Raw genomic sequence first — 14,621 nt, 5'->3', positions numbered from 1 at the left:
GAGGAAGCCAAATGGAAGCTAGTAAAAAATGCCCGTTTGAAACAATTATGTCTGTTCTTTAACGGGAAACAACAAAATGGAGAGGATGATGAAGATTCCTGATAGGGATGGTCCCTTACTGACTATGAACATTAATTTACAAGCAATTAAAAAAATGACCAATAATTTTTTGCAAGGGCCTTCCGTCTCTTTGTTTATTAAAAACCGAATATATACATAAAAACAGGGACATATTTTTACTCTATTATTTAAAACAGCTATAGGGTTTTTCTTGGAATTAAATTCCACAGTTACACTCAGTTTCACTGTCTTGCCTTATTGGAAAAGAAGCAAGATTTAGCATAGCAATAACTGAAATATATATGCGTTATATGTGACTTAAGTATATATAGGCGGTTTGAATTAATCTGTAATAAGTTGCATTGTTATTTGCAATGTGAATTAAGTCACAATAGACAATAAATTATTGATAGTCATTTCTTTGTAAAGCTACCACTTCAATAGAGTGTTTTGTTGTTGTTGTTGTTTTTGTATTTCTTTTTCTAGCATCACTTATGTCTTAAGAAAGAAAAAGAAAGAAAAGAGAGAAAATTAGATTTTTTTCCCTAGGATCGCTTTGTGTATTTAGAAAAAAAGAGAGAAAAAAGAAAAAAGAAGAAACCGACAAAACATTAAATAATTATGTTCTTTAAAATCATATTAATTTTATTTGTTGTATCCTTGTGATCCCTATCAACATTTCTCAAAAGGACTTCACTAAAGTTTGTTGACATGACTGGACTTTTTCCAGATATCTATATTTAAATAATGAATGATTTCTCGAGATTTATGTTCCATTTGAATAGCACAAAAATTCTATCTGTGTATATTTCTTAGTAATACTTTGCATGGCTATGTGTTTTAAAGTGTTCCACTTGATCTATGTAAAATTCGATTGTTAACTTTTATGCTTTTGAACCTTTTAAGTTTTAATAAGTGGAGTATTAATTTTCTTGATTTAAGTGGACATGTACACGGTTTAATGAATAGAAAGTAACACAACAATCCAAGCATTTACAAACTCGTTTATACGTTTAGTTTCTAAGTAGCGTAGGTTAATTAAATCGAAATACCGTGTCCGTTCTGTATATTCATACTAATGTGTTCGGGATCTTATCCAAATTTAGACCGAAAGTTGGAGAAGATGGCCCGAACCTTGCTAATACCTATATTTCGCTTTGTGGTGCGGATTTGAGGACAGAGCGGAATCTGCAACAGTGCGTACCATACCAAAACGGACAGTATGTCGGGACAGGGCGGCCCTTGTTTTTTAGGACAGGGCACTTTATCTACCTTATTCATTAAGACACAGATTATATACACATATATCAATATATAAATATATGCACATGACAGTATAAGTTTTAACAATGTTCTTTACATTTACAACACATAATAATTAAGATCTTTCTATTAGAATCCTCATTATCGGAAATCATGAAAACAAACAGATAATGTAACTCGGGTGTGTCCATGCAATGTAAAAAGTTCAGCACTTTAAAATGGTAAGATATATTTAAAAAGAGATCGATCCAATATAAATTATTAAAATAAATATCTACCAGTGTACTAAACATTATGATATCATTCTGAAGTCTGCCAACCCCAAATTGACCGGATGAAATCTGTTTCGTTGGTAAAATTTGACACAGGACGCATATCCAGTGTTTCCCCACATGCTAGATTATCTTAAAATGGCGACGATTTGATCATTGAGCATCATATTGACTGTAGTCATGGTGTACAAAATCACTAACGATCTCTTAACCCACATAGAACGTGAACTCATCCCATTAGGGAGAGTCTCACATCATGGCCATATACTTAGCTTTAGGTTGATTTATACATATTTTATTCAGAATATTTATACATGTGCAAGTAATAACATTGCAACAATTACAGATTTTGGCTGAAAGCAAAATCTTAGGGAAGTGATTATCTGAGCTTAAGTATAATCAAGCCGGAACAAACTCTTATTTTTTGTAGGAATAGTCTTCGACTGGAGTTGTTTTATTACCGACAATATTACTGTATGTTAGTCATATTGAGTGTATCCAAAGGCTTTAATTACAGTTATACATTTCCCGCTATTTATTTTAAAAATAGAGAGAAATAAGAATCCCAAAGGAAGCCCAACAGGGCAAAATTGAAAATGTTGCAGGCTCGGTTTGATTGAGCCTGTTCATGGACGTTACTGTCAAGTGCAAACTACAGTCCACGCCCCCTAGCACCGGCTTAAGCAGAATTCAACATTTAAAATGAACTGGTACAATTTTGAATTTTGAAACATCCGCAGATGTGTTCATACAGCGGTTATCATGGAACCTTCAATGTGACACAGTAGTGCCATTCCATGAAAAGCGGCGTATGGTTCCCAAAGTATACAACTTTGATTACAGTAATCCTTCTTTTATTTCATTTTTACCTTTTCTCAGTTGGCTTGATGTGCCAAGACGATTAGTTTTGGGTGACAAAGCAACATGGCCACTTTGATTAATGATTGTCTGTCATTTTCAATACTTTGGCCTTTTTTAATATATTTCGATCAATTAATCGTCTTAGTGTATAAGTTACCTCCCTTTAGTATAAACAAGTATGGATAAAACTAGAATTTCCGTAGAAAGTTTTGTTTCTAAGACACTTCAACTTCTGGAAAAAGAGAGGACCTCAGAAATTGAAGAGACAAGGTAATATTTTTATGAAATCTATATCTTGAAAATATTTAATTTTTTTATTGTCATTAGTTTTCGCGACCTAGCATATTTTTTTCTGTTCGTTTTGTTAAAATTTTTCAGTAGATCTAATAAAACATTATTTCTTTGCAAAATTGAAAAAAAAGGTTTTTGTACGAAATAAGAGAAGCCCATATCCATATGTATTCTGTTCGTAACACACTGTTCGAGTTAATTCGGACATATTGGCCCTTTACGGGCAGCACGAAATACCCAAATATACCCAAATACACCCAAATATTGCCCAAATATACCCAAATATTGCCTAATTATACCCAAATATTGCCCAATTATACTAAAAATAAATATTTTATCCTAAAAAAGTGCTGTTTTTATCATGAATGCAATATACATTTTCACTAAGATATAATCAACCATACCCAAATATACATTTCCCTATCATTGTGTTTTGAACCAAAATACAGTCTATACTAGTATGTATACCATTAAAGCTATTTTTTAAATAACATGGACACTTGATATGAAATTTCAACAAAATTACACCTTAAAAATGTAAGTGTAGACAACAAATATCATATCTTGATTTAAAATTGCAAGTACATTCATAAAGAACCTATATAGTACTTAGATAAGCAAATGTCACAACTTTATTTTCTTACAACATCGTAACTGTCCATTTCAACGGAATGAATGAAAATTATAGCAGGCTAAGTCATATTATATTTAATAAATGTTTATTTATTTCTTATTATAATCTATATTTTATACAAACAAAAATAAATATTGCTATATTTGGGTATATTTGGGTGCATTTGGGTATATTTGGGTATTTCGTGCCGCCGCCCTTTACCAAATCAGCCACTTTTTTTCTAGATATTTTAAAATAGGAAGTGGCTAGCCGTATGGTCACGTACGACTAGCCGGGACACACTGTATTGGCTAGCCGTACGGCACTTTTCAAAATTATATGAAAGTCGAAAATGCATATGTTATTTTGTGTCTTTAAACGACGATTTTAATCAAATCTCCCCATTTGTCCTAGTGTGTTCACTTTAATAAAGATGCTCTGCAATTTTGCACAAAAAAAAATGAATATGTGTAAGCGTTGTATAATCATCTATCTTAATAAAATTAAGTGTCAAAGTTGCATGTAATAACGTCCTTAATTTTCATGCTTATGATTTGTATGAAAGATGAATTGTTAAATCTGTTAATTAAGCACATGGATCGAATAAATAATGATCGGAGGGGAATAAATAAATAAATAAAAAGATATTAAAAAAAATGGTGAAAAGGAAAAATAACTTAATAATGCAAACTTTCCTTAATGATGGACGATGGACAAACTTCTATACCGTCGGTATTTGACGCAAATTACCCCAATTATCAGAGCCCGACAACAATTATTTTCGGTGTATTTTTTTTTTTTTTTTTTTTTTTTTTTTTTTTTAATTTAAAAATTAAACTTAATGAAACAAAAATGATTATTATCAAATTGTGTTAACTATTTCAATTTGATGTTATTTAACTGCAACCAAACGCTATTTTTTCTCGACGTCTTGAGATGACAAAGTACGTACATTCTTTACTGTAGGCCAACACGTTGATTAATCTCTAAAAAGTAAACATTCTTGACTAAAATCCTCGCTTAAAGTCATAATTAACATATGCACTTTCATCTTCCATATATTTTTGAAAAGTGCCGTACGGCTAGCCAATACAGTGTGTCCTGGCTAGTGGTACGTGACTCACGTACGGCTAGAACTTTTGGCTAGTCGTACCGGTCTGTACGGCTAGCCACTTCCTCTAAAATAAGTTTCACATATACATGTTTTGTTCACCAAGAAGTAACCTTTTTTTTAAGATTCATAAACATTATTACTTCAGCTTATTGATAATTGAAGAATGATATGAAAAAGGCAAAGCCTCAAAGCAAGCTCAATTTTCTTTTTACTGTAAAATAGTTTAAAATAATCGTTCATTTTTATTTGTTTGGGTCGTCAGACCAAACAAATAATGGTAGCGAAATTTTAGACTCTAATGCTGTTAATTGCAAATGCCGAAAGTAGTCCGCTTTTTTGAAGCGGTTACTTCCCTTTATGTAACACTAAGCCGAAAAATTCAGGCGAGATCACTGCATAAATATGGTCACATGACAGGCGCATTAATTTTCAAGCAAAATAATTCCCGAATGGTCGAAGATTTCTAATATTGTTTTATTCTTTATATATATACATGCTTATAGTAAGCGCCATGATTATTCAAACAAGTGTTAAACAACAGTTATAAACCCTAATTTAGAATAATATGGTTTTTATTCAGGCCGTTAACATATAATTTCACCGTGGCCGAGTGGTTTGCGCGCTCGCTTAGGAAGCGAGAGGTCTGGAGTTCAAATCCCAGTTAAGGCAACTTTTTTTTTTTTCAAATTGTTTAAGTCAAATAAACATTGGATTGAATATCAGTGTTGTAATTAATCTTAAAGCCAATCTACTACAATTAAAACGCTTGAAAGCATTGGTGTCACTATACATAAACAAATTGTTTTATAATCTCACAACCTTCACCTTTCTGACATTCTGAGACCCAAACAAATTCAGCGCCTTTTGTGCTTTGATTATTTTACATTTTCCGTTTTAAAATTGTCATTCGGCAGGGCTCTCGTTTGACACGGGGATCCGGGTTTTGACTCGTGAAAATCAGGAAATGCACAAATTTGACACGTGATAAAATCTGCTCAAGAGTCAATTTGCCACCTGGGATTTTCAGCTATGCAATAATAATTACCTTAAATCCACACCTAATTACCTATCAAATCCTACACATGTTCAAATCACATTAAAAAAATGTCACCGTGTGTAATACACAGCATTGTTTATAGCCTGTGCACTGAAGCGCGACATCATTGGATGCAATTTGACAGCGCTAAAAATAGCTCTACACAACTGATAAGAATTACATACTTGAGGTGTCAATTATTGATTGCTTTTAAAGGTTTATAATATGTCTTTGATTTACTTGGAGTGCCTGTACATTTGTTATTTTCCATTAAATATTCCTAGTGCATTTTGTTATTTAAAATTAATATGATAAATAGCATACCAGTAAAGATATTTCTTTGTATTTTAAAATTTTAATCAGAAAAGCTGCTGCTTAGTTTATTCTTTCACAGTAAAGATGCTATTCTTTTTTTTTTATTTGTTTTTTTTTTGTTGTCTTTTTTTTTTTTTTTTTTTTTTTTTTTTTTGAGGGGGGGGGAATATATATATACATTATAACAAGGCATTTTTTCCATGTTAAATATTATCAATTTAGACTTGAGAATCTACACAAAATGACCTCCAAAACAGTAATTTTTGTAACATAAAAATGATTCATGTAGTCAAATGACACTAGAAAAAAATTATTTGACTCATGAAAATTTTGGCCAAAGAGTCTTTGACTCGTGAAATTCTGACCCTACTGAGAGCCCTGTCATTCGGTATTTTATACACTGCTTCCGTTTATTCTGGTTCCTCATTTCTATTATGGTTCCCATATAAGTGCGCAGGACACCAGTCAACGCTTCTGTTTTCAATCAGAGTACATCGGCTTTTATCGTTATTTTGTAATTCTGAAAGTTGCGATGTGTCAATTCAGTACTTCTGACAACCATCACCTAGCAGGTACTCGCTTTACTGTAAAGCCCGCTTTGCTAGCAGGCCCTTTGGGCCTGCCCCTCAATGCTGTGGGTTCAATCCCGACAGGGACTTTGGATTCTATCATGTGAGGAAACTATTCAGCTAGCTTACCAAATGTTGGTGATTCTACTCAGGTGCCCATTTGTGCGTGAAAATATGCATGAAAGGGGACATGAGGTCTTCCTCCACCAGTTAAGCTGAACATCTGTGACCATGACCTGTATAATGTGTTGGTGTGACATAAAACCCAATCTGATTCAAAAAGAAAGAAAAAATCCCCCAGGTCAAAGGGAAGGGCTTCTCCCCCTACCTGTGAAAAAAAACAACAACAAAAAACCTCTGGACATATAAATGATATATAATTAATATTAAGGAAACTAACATTAGTTTTATATTCATGTCTGTATAGGTCATTGACAGAGAAGTTGCCATCAAAAGAGCTTCAGCGTAGAGGTGTGTGCCTGTTGAAGCTACATATAAGCAGTAGGAAGACAGGCCTGTTTGGCAGAGTTATCATCAGTTTTGAGACCCATCTTGAAGCCCTTCCTTCCAACAGCTTCTCACCAGGTAAGTAAAGTAAATACAACTTAAGCTTGTTTGTTTCAAAGAAAAAGTTGACCTTATATGATCACTGTAGCCTTGTTAAAGTCATAGTCCTCGTGCAGAAAATTAAATATAGCCCATTATTCAAACATTTTAAAAGTTAAAACTTGGAATACTTGCATATGACAAGACAAGCTGCAATTGGTAGTTAAAGGTCATAATTTTGAAGCTAATATTTTTTTTAGTAACGCCCCTTTTTAACTTGTTAGATCCTCTGTTTTGAAGAAAAAGTTGTGCTATTATGATCGTTTGTACTTTTTGTAATCATGCAAAACACTAAAAAAATCCAGTTTGATTACATTCGTCTAATAAGCTGAACAAGAACATTTTATATTTCTAGGTGATATCATTGGTTTAAACACATCACAGGGAGACAACCAATCAGACAGCCTTGGATCAGGTCTTGTGACTAAAGTTAGCCAATCAGCTGTCAGTGTAGCATTTGATGAGTCACAAGACCTCTTTTCATTGGATGATGGGCCTAGTGATTATTACAAACTAACAAAACTGGCTAATGATGTCACTTATAAAAGGCTAAAGAGGTGAGGGACATATTTTAGGAGCAGATCTTTTGATCCAGTAGTATAATGTTTGACTACTTATCAAGGTTTTGCAGGATTGATGTCCACCCAAGGACTTTCAGTACTATTGGTCTTGAGGATGAGGCCTTAAAAACTCGGGTCACATATCGGCTCTTCACCAGGCATGTGCTAGGGTGCCGTGATGATAACTTGCACTTTCCATTTCCATCCATGAACAGGTTCAATCAAGCCGAGCCTGCAACATTTTCTTTTTTTGTCCTTTTGTGTATTCTTTAGGGATTATGATGTTCTCTATTTAACATAAAAAAAACAACAAATAAATCTCTTAAGGTGACAACGGAGTCAATTATCACTGAAAATACCTAAAATGAGATTTTTTGCTAAGTAGATTTATCAACCTTTTCTGAACACATTCGTGATTTAATTTTGGAAGCAGTTAGTCCTAAAAATGTGTTTTTAAACGTTTTAAAACGGTACCTATACTATTTGTATCTGCTATTTGCGTGACCTGTCGATTATCGATAATGCTCCGCCCCCTGTTGAGGCATCAATGAGGGAAATCGGTAGTTGCATATATCCGTGAATTACAGGTCCATACTGGTCCATACTTCTCGTAATACATGTATCATACAACTACCGTACATCTTTTATGAATATCTCAACATTTAGCCTTTTTTATAAATTAAGAAATTGTCGGCCAACGTAATGTATGAAACATAAATAATTAAGCATAGCGGCAAATCGCACGACCACGGGGTTGATTAAAAATGTAGTTGCTATAATATCCATAATGTTTTAAAATAATTTGTCTGTCCCGTTAATCTGATAGATATTTCATTGAGTTGATAGACTTTTGTACGGATTCAAGGGCTTACTTTACATTCAACCTCGTTTTCTAACAATGTCAAGTAAAACAACAACAAAAACAGACAACATTTTTTATGTGAACGCCTATATGACTTGTGGTAAGGTGTTCCTGGCAAATTTATAAACCATTTTAGATTGTCTAAGGATGATTATTTCTCTATGAATAAAAAAAAAAGATATTAAAATATATTCTCAGTGAAAATAATTGTTCGCCAGTAAATCGGACACAGTACTAATAAATCTGGACAAAGTATGTAATTTATTGTCTATCCCGGTAGAAACTGGATCTCTATGCCGTGCATAGATGATATTCATGATAATAGAAGTCAAGAAGGCCAGATCATATTGATCGAGTAATACCTTTTATTAGTCCCCTACCGGTTTATCGGAGGGGACTTTAGGTTTACCCTCCGTCCGTCTGTCCGTCAGTCCGTCCGTCTGTCCGTCCGTCAGTCCGTCCGTCCACAAAACTGGATCCCGCGATAACACAAAAAGTACAAAAAATATTTTAATGAAACTTGGTATATGGATAGATGGCAGTATGGAGATTATGCACGTCTTTTTTTTTTCTTCCTATGTTGAAAATTCTGGTTGCTATGGCAACAAATAGACTGAAAATATGGCAAATTTTACACATAACCTGGATCCCGCAATAACGCAAAAAGTACTGAAAATTTTTTTATGAAACTTGATATATGGATAGATGGCAGTATGGAGATTATGCACGTCTTTTTTCTTTTTTTCCTATGCTGAAAATTCTGGTTGCTATGGCAACAAATAGACTGAAAATATGGCAGATTTTACACATAACCTGGATCCAGTGATAACGCAAAAAGTATTGAAAATATTTTTATGAAACTTGACATATGGGTAGATTGCAGTATGGAAATTATGCACATCCTTTTTCTTATCTTCCTGTGTTGAAAATTCTGGTTGCTATGGCAACAAATAGACTGAATTTCAAGATTTGTTATTCTAGTTTTTTAAGTTTTTTCACTATAAGTTCTTTATTTCTTAAGGTATTTTCTTCAAACTTTAAAAATAAGTTGCTAGTCATCAACCACACATCATATGTGACAAAGTTTACAACTCTAGCACAAAATTTATCAGAATTACCTCCCTTGAACTTAAAATTTTCATGAAAAAAAACATTGTTTTTTTTTAATAACTTTTTTTTTTCTGAACGTATCTACTTCAAACTTCATATAAATGTTCTTATTATCACTCAACATTTGTGAGTGTTGCAAGACTATTTCCAGAATTATCCCCTTTTGAACTTAGACTTTTTTTTTTGAGAAATTGGTAATTTTTACTCCAACTTCTTCAATCATGATAGAATTTTCTTCAAACTCCCACATCATTATAATATGACAAGGTTTATAAATCTAGCATCCATATTTCCAGAATTATCTCCTCCTTAAACTTTTAATTTTTCCTATTTGTTCTTTTAACTTTCATTTACTTCAATTTCAAAATAAATATTCAATATTCATACCTTCATTACTAATTGTTCTTTGTTACAATCACATCATGTATGACATCGTTATCTCCTTTTTTTTTAAATCTTGCTTTTAAAATGTTATATTTTGATAACAGGGATGTTTAAAAAATAACTTTAGACTGTCCTTCAGTCCATCTGTCTGTCTGTTCACTGTGATCACTTTTAAAGAACTTTTTCAACAAATTTACTTAAAATAGAAACATAAGTGAATGGCCCTTCAGAATGTTGCTTGGGCTCTTACCGGTAGGGGACTTATGGATTGCTTGCAATACTATGATAATTGCTTGTTTCTATTAAATTGTGTGAAGCATTATCAATTTGGTGGAAAAAAATATATAACATCCCGTTCTTATTTGTACATCTACCATGGACTTTAAAAGACCGTCAGAAGCTCAGTTTGTTGTTATTTTATTTTATATTTTAACGGAATTTCATACACGAATACACAGGCAGAGGGACACTGGTATAATACAATAATACTGCTGCTGATAATAATAATACACTTCAAAAAGGAAACAATTAAATACCCCGCTAGCGGTGCGCAAATGCATTCCATTTCCCCCCACTGAGTGCCTCAAATTTTACCGATAGTTACGTGACATGTGCGACAGATATCAGACGAACAGTAAATCACGTTAAAAATTGAAGAAATTTCGACTATAAACTGATATTAATCAGCAGCTTTTTAATTGGTCAGATGTCACTGGGTCATAAAATGTTGTTAGAGTATGTTACCGCAACTTGTGATCCTCTCTGGTGCGATATTTGTGTATTATGCAATTATTTAGCGTGAAACGTAGGGGTCCGAGAGAGAACAGCCGATTTATGACACTTCGTTTGATGCGTGTCGGGCTAACTTTGAATCGGCATAACTTTTTTAAGAATCAAGCAATTAACATGCGGTTTAAAGCACATGAAAGGAAATTCATTTTCGGAGGGAACCGTGTCAGGGATTTTTGTTTGCTCAATCAGCCACTTAATTATCTTTGATTACGTAATATGTATGGTGAAAAAAGTCGCATAAAATGTTTGACGTTACGTAATATTTTTTTGAGAAAAGATAGAAAAAAATTGAGACACGGTTCCCTAGATAATATAAGTATGGTTATTTTCCAAAAGTTTGATGACAAAAAAATAAAAAATGACTTTGATATGACGATTTAAAATTTTAGGATTTTTATTCAAAATCAATCATTTACAAAGGCATTTTTTTCAAATATGTTATTTTTTATGATGATCAACGACATTTAATGCACAAAGATTAAATAAATAACAATCATTACTAAAATAACTTGGTTTAAATGCCATTTATGTGAGTACCACGGCAAGTGTCTGTTGTCACCTTAAATTGGCAACTGCTGTATTACAGAATACCCAGAAAAAGGTAACTCAAACGGGTTTCACAACATTGGCAAGCAAAATAAGGAAAGATACAAATTGATGTCATTTAATCATTTCTTCTTAGATTCTGTCTCTTCTTTGTTTGATTTCTATTATACCTTTTAGAAATTGTTCTAAAATCAAAACTGCCCATGTCGTGAGTAGTACCGCCTCCGTGGTCGAGGGGTTAGAGTCGATGACTTCTAATCAAGTTACCTCTCTGGTGTGGGTTCGATCCCCGGGAGATGCTTTTGTAGTTAAGTGCGGAGGAAGGTAGTCTAGTACTGGTGTAACTCTCCAGGAACGATGGTTAGGAAACTACCCGCCTATATGACTGAAATACTGTTGGGAAAAGGCGTAAAATAAAACAAACAAACAAAAATGTTGTGAGTATAGAACCAGGCTAGTCTAAATACCAAGGTAGTCTACTTGGCAAAGTTTGTTTAACTATACATACATGTAAAAAAACATGATAAAATGCATAAAATAGCAATAAATTTATTCCATGATGTTTTTTTAAAATTTAGAACTCTAGGAAATCTGTCAAAGGTTCAGCGTGGGGAGTGTGCAAACTTGGTGTCTGTGCTTTTTGATGAACAGCCCCTCTCGCCTCCAAACAATATACAAGGTAAATGTTTATGCCAAACATAGAATGTTCATTAAACTAGTAATTTTAAATGGAATAATCACATGTAGTTTACATGATTATTTGAGCCGCGTCATGACAAAACCAACATAATGGGTTTGAGACCAGCATGGATACAGACCAGCCTGCGCATTCCCGCAGTCTGATCAAGATCGATGCTGTTCACTGTCAGTTTCTCTACTAGTTATAGGGTTTGTGAGCGAACAGCATGGATCCTGACAAAACAAAATGGGTACCAGGACTTGACAAACAAAATGGGTACCAGGACTTGACAAAACAAAATGGGTACCAGGACTTGACAAAACAAAATGGGTACCAGGACTTGACTAAACAAAATGGGTACCAGGACTTGACAAAACAAAATGGGTACCAGAACTTGACTAAACAAAATGGGTACCAGAACTTGACTAAACAAAATGGGTACCAGGACTTGACTAAACAAAATGGGTACCAAGACTTGACAAACAAAATGGGTACTAGAACTTGACTAAACAAAATGGGTACCAGGACTTGACAAAACAAAATGGGTACCAGGATTTGACTAAACAAAATGGGTACCAGGACTTGACAAAACAAAATGGGTACCAGGACTTGACAAAACAAAATGGGTACCAGAACTTGACAAAACAAAATGGGTACCAGAACTTGACAAAACCACATTGGTACCAGGACTTGACAGAAGAAAATTAAAAGTTCACATCATACATTGAAACAATGCTAACAGATATTGCCTCTTTTACAGACTTGAAGTTTATTAATGAGAATCTAGATGAGTCGCAACAAGATGCCGTCCAGTTTGCTCTGGCACAGAAAGAGTTAGCAGTGGTTCACGGGCCACCAGGTACAGGGAAAACTACGACAGTTATTGAGATTATACTACAGGCTGTTAAACATGGAAATAAGGTTTGTACACAATGAAATTAAAATTTGAATAATTTTTGTGTTTAATTACATTTCTTCTGATATTCTATATGCTTCATAAGGTGCTTGATAACATGTAAAGCTTGATTATAAGAAGTATAATTATGTTCGGATTCTTTCATGTGAGACAGCTATCCAGCAAGAAGGTTCATAACTCAAACACCAATATTTCATATCTTCTTTTAAATGATATCCTTGAAACAGTGGCTTTATTATAAACAAAGTCATCAACTGGTACGCTCACCTCACCCCCACCTCCCACATGCCAGATGAAATTGTCAGCAACTGTAAAACTAACAGAAAGACTTGTCTGATATTCAAGTATTAATGTACATACAGTTAAACTCGGTTCCCTCGAACTCAGATCTCTCTAATACCTCCCTTTGCTTGAACTCGTCAACCAGTCCCGGCAAAATTCCTATATAACGTATATTTTTCTACTTGGATTGCTCGAACTCTGATCACTCAAACTCTCAAACCTGATCTCTGTTCCCTTCAGCAGAAATATAATGAAAATCACACCTTTTTGTCGAACACAAAAAGACAACAAAATTTGTTGATCGACATGTTGAATAAGTAACAGTTAGTGTCTCATGTTTTTAACACCTTGTGATCATGATATTGTTTATTATCCCTCGCCGAAAGTCGGCGGGGGATATAGATATAGTCTCCGTCCGTCCGTCCTTCCGTCCGTACTTCCGTCCGACATTTTTGTCCGGAGCATATCTCAAAAAGTATTTAAGATATCAACTTGAAACTTCATAGGTTGATAGATCTCATTGAGGAGGAGTGCAGTGCACAAGAATGATAACTCTACCTGTAATAATTTTTGAGTTATTGCCCTTTGTTATTTTTCATACTTAGGTTTTCACCTGAGTGACGCATAACTCATAATAATTATTGAGGAGGAATGCTGAGCACAAGAAAGATAACTCTTCCCATTATAATTTTTGAGTTATTGCCCTTTGTTATTTTTCATACTTTTTGTCCGGAGCTTATCTCTAAAAAAGTGTTAGAGGTATCAACTTGAAACTTCATAGGTGGATAGATCTCATTGAGGAGGAGTGCAGCACACAAGAATGATAACTCTACCCTGCATAATTTTTGAGTTATTGCCCTTTGTTATTTTTCATGCTTAATTTTTGTCCAGAGCATAACTATAAAAGCCTTTGAGATATCAACTTGAAACTAAATAGGTGGATAGATCTTATTAAGGAGGAGTGCAGCACACAAGAATGATAACTTACCCTGCATTATTATTCAGTTATTGCCCTTTGTTATTTTCAGCCATCAGTATTCACATAGGTTTCAAATCACTTCAAGAGGTTTTATTGAAGCAAAAGAGTACTTTAGCACCAGATATTTGAGATGTCTGTGTACTAGTAAATGCAATGTCACTTCTATCCAACTCTTTAAAGGACAACAAGCAGTCTAACTATTCAACTATCAAGATATTTCGGAAGTAATCACTTCAGCCATCAGTTTTCATTACCAAAAGACCTCTTAAAATTGAATTATTCTGCTCTACTACATATATATTCTTCAAATGAGCAAACACATTCGGCGAGGGATGGCCATGTTGACATGGCTGTTGTTTATTCTGTCTTTAGTAATGATACAAAGAATATACCTTGCGAAATAAGTGAAATAAGCAAAAGTCAATACAGCCATATAATATTCATGCACGGCTTTTATTACAGATGTGGTTCATGAAAGGTGCTGTTGATTATCTATCTATAGAATGATACT

General features: G+C 33.8%; 1 protein-coding gene across 1 annotated transcript; it reads left to right on the top strand.

Moving 5' to 3' along the window:
- Positions 1-2,590: 2,590 nt before the first annotated feature.
- Positions 2,591-13,186, top strand: LOC132716486 (DNA-binding protein SMUBP-2-like). Its single transcript, XM_060699770.1, has 6 exons — positions 2,591-2,726; positions 6,822-6,979; positions 7,356-7,557; positions 11,833-11,933; positions 12,694-12,854; positions 13,097-13,186. The coding sequence occupies exons 1-6, from the start codon at positions 2,635-2,637 to the stop codon at positions 13,184-13,186; spliced, it is 804 nt and encodes a 267-aa protein (XP_060555753.1). The 5' UTR covers positions 2,591-2,634.
- Positions 13,187-14,621: the final 1,435 nt, after the last annotated feature.

The sequence above is a fragment of the Ruditapes philippinarum genome, unplaced genomic scaffold (genome assembly GCF_026571515.1).
Source record: "Ruditapes philippinarum isolate M1 unplaced genomic scaffold, ASM2657151v2 ctg12152_1_1_1_1, whole genome shotgun sequence".
Taxonomy (NCBI): domain Eukaryota; kingdom Metazoa; phylum Mollusca; class Bivalvia; order Venerida; family Veneridae; genus Ruditapes; species Ruditapes philippinarum.
Note: the sequence above shows the minus strand (reverse complement) of the source record. Positions and strands in the feature narration are given on the sequence as shown.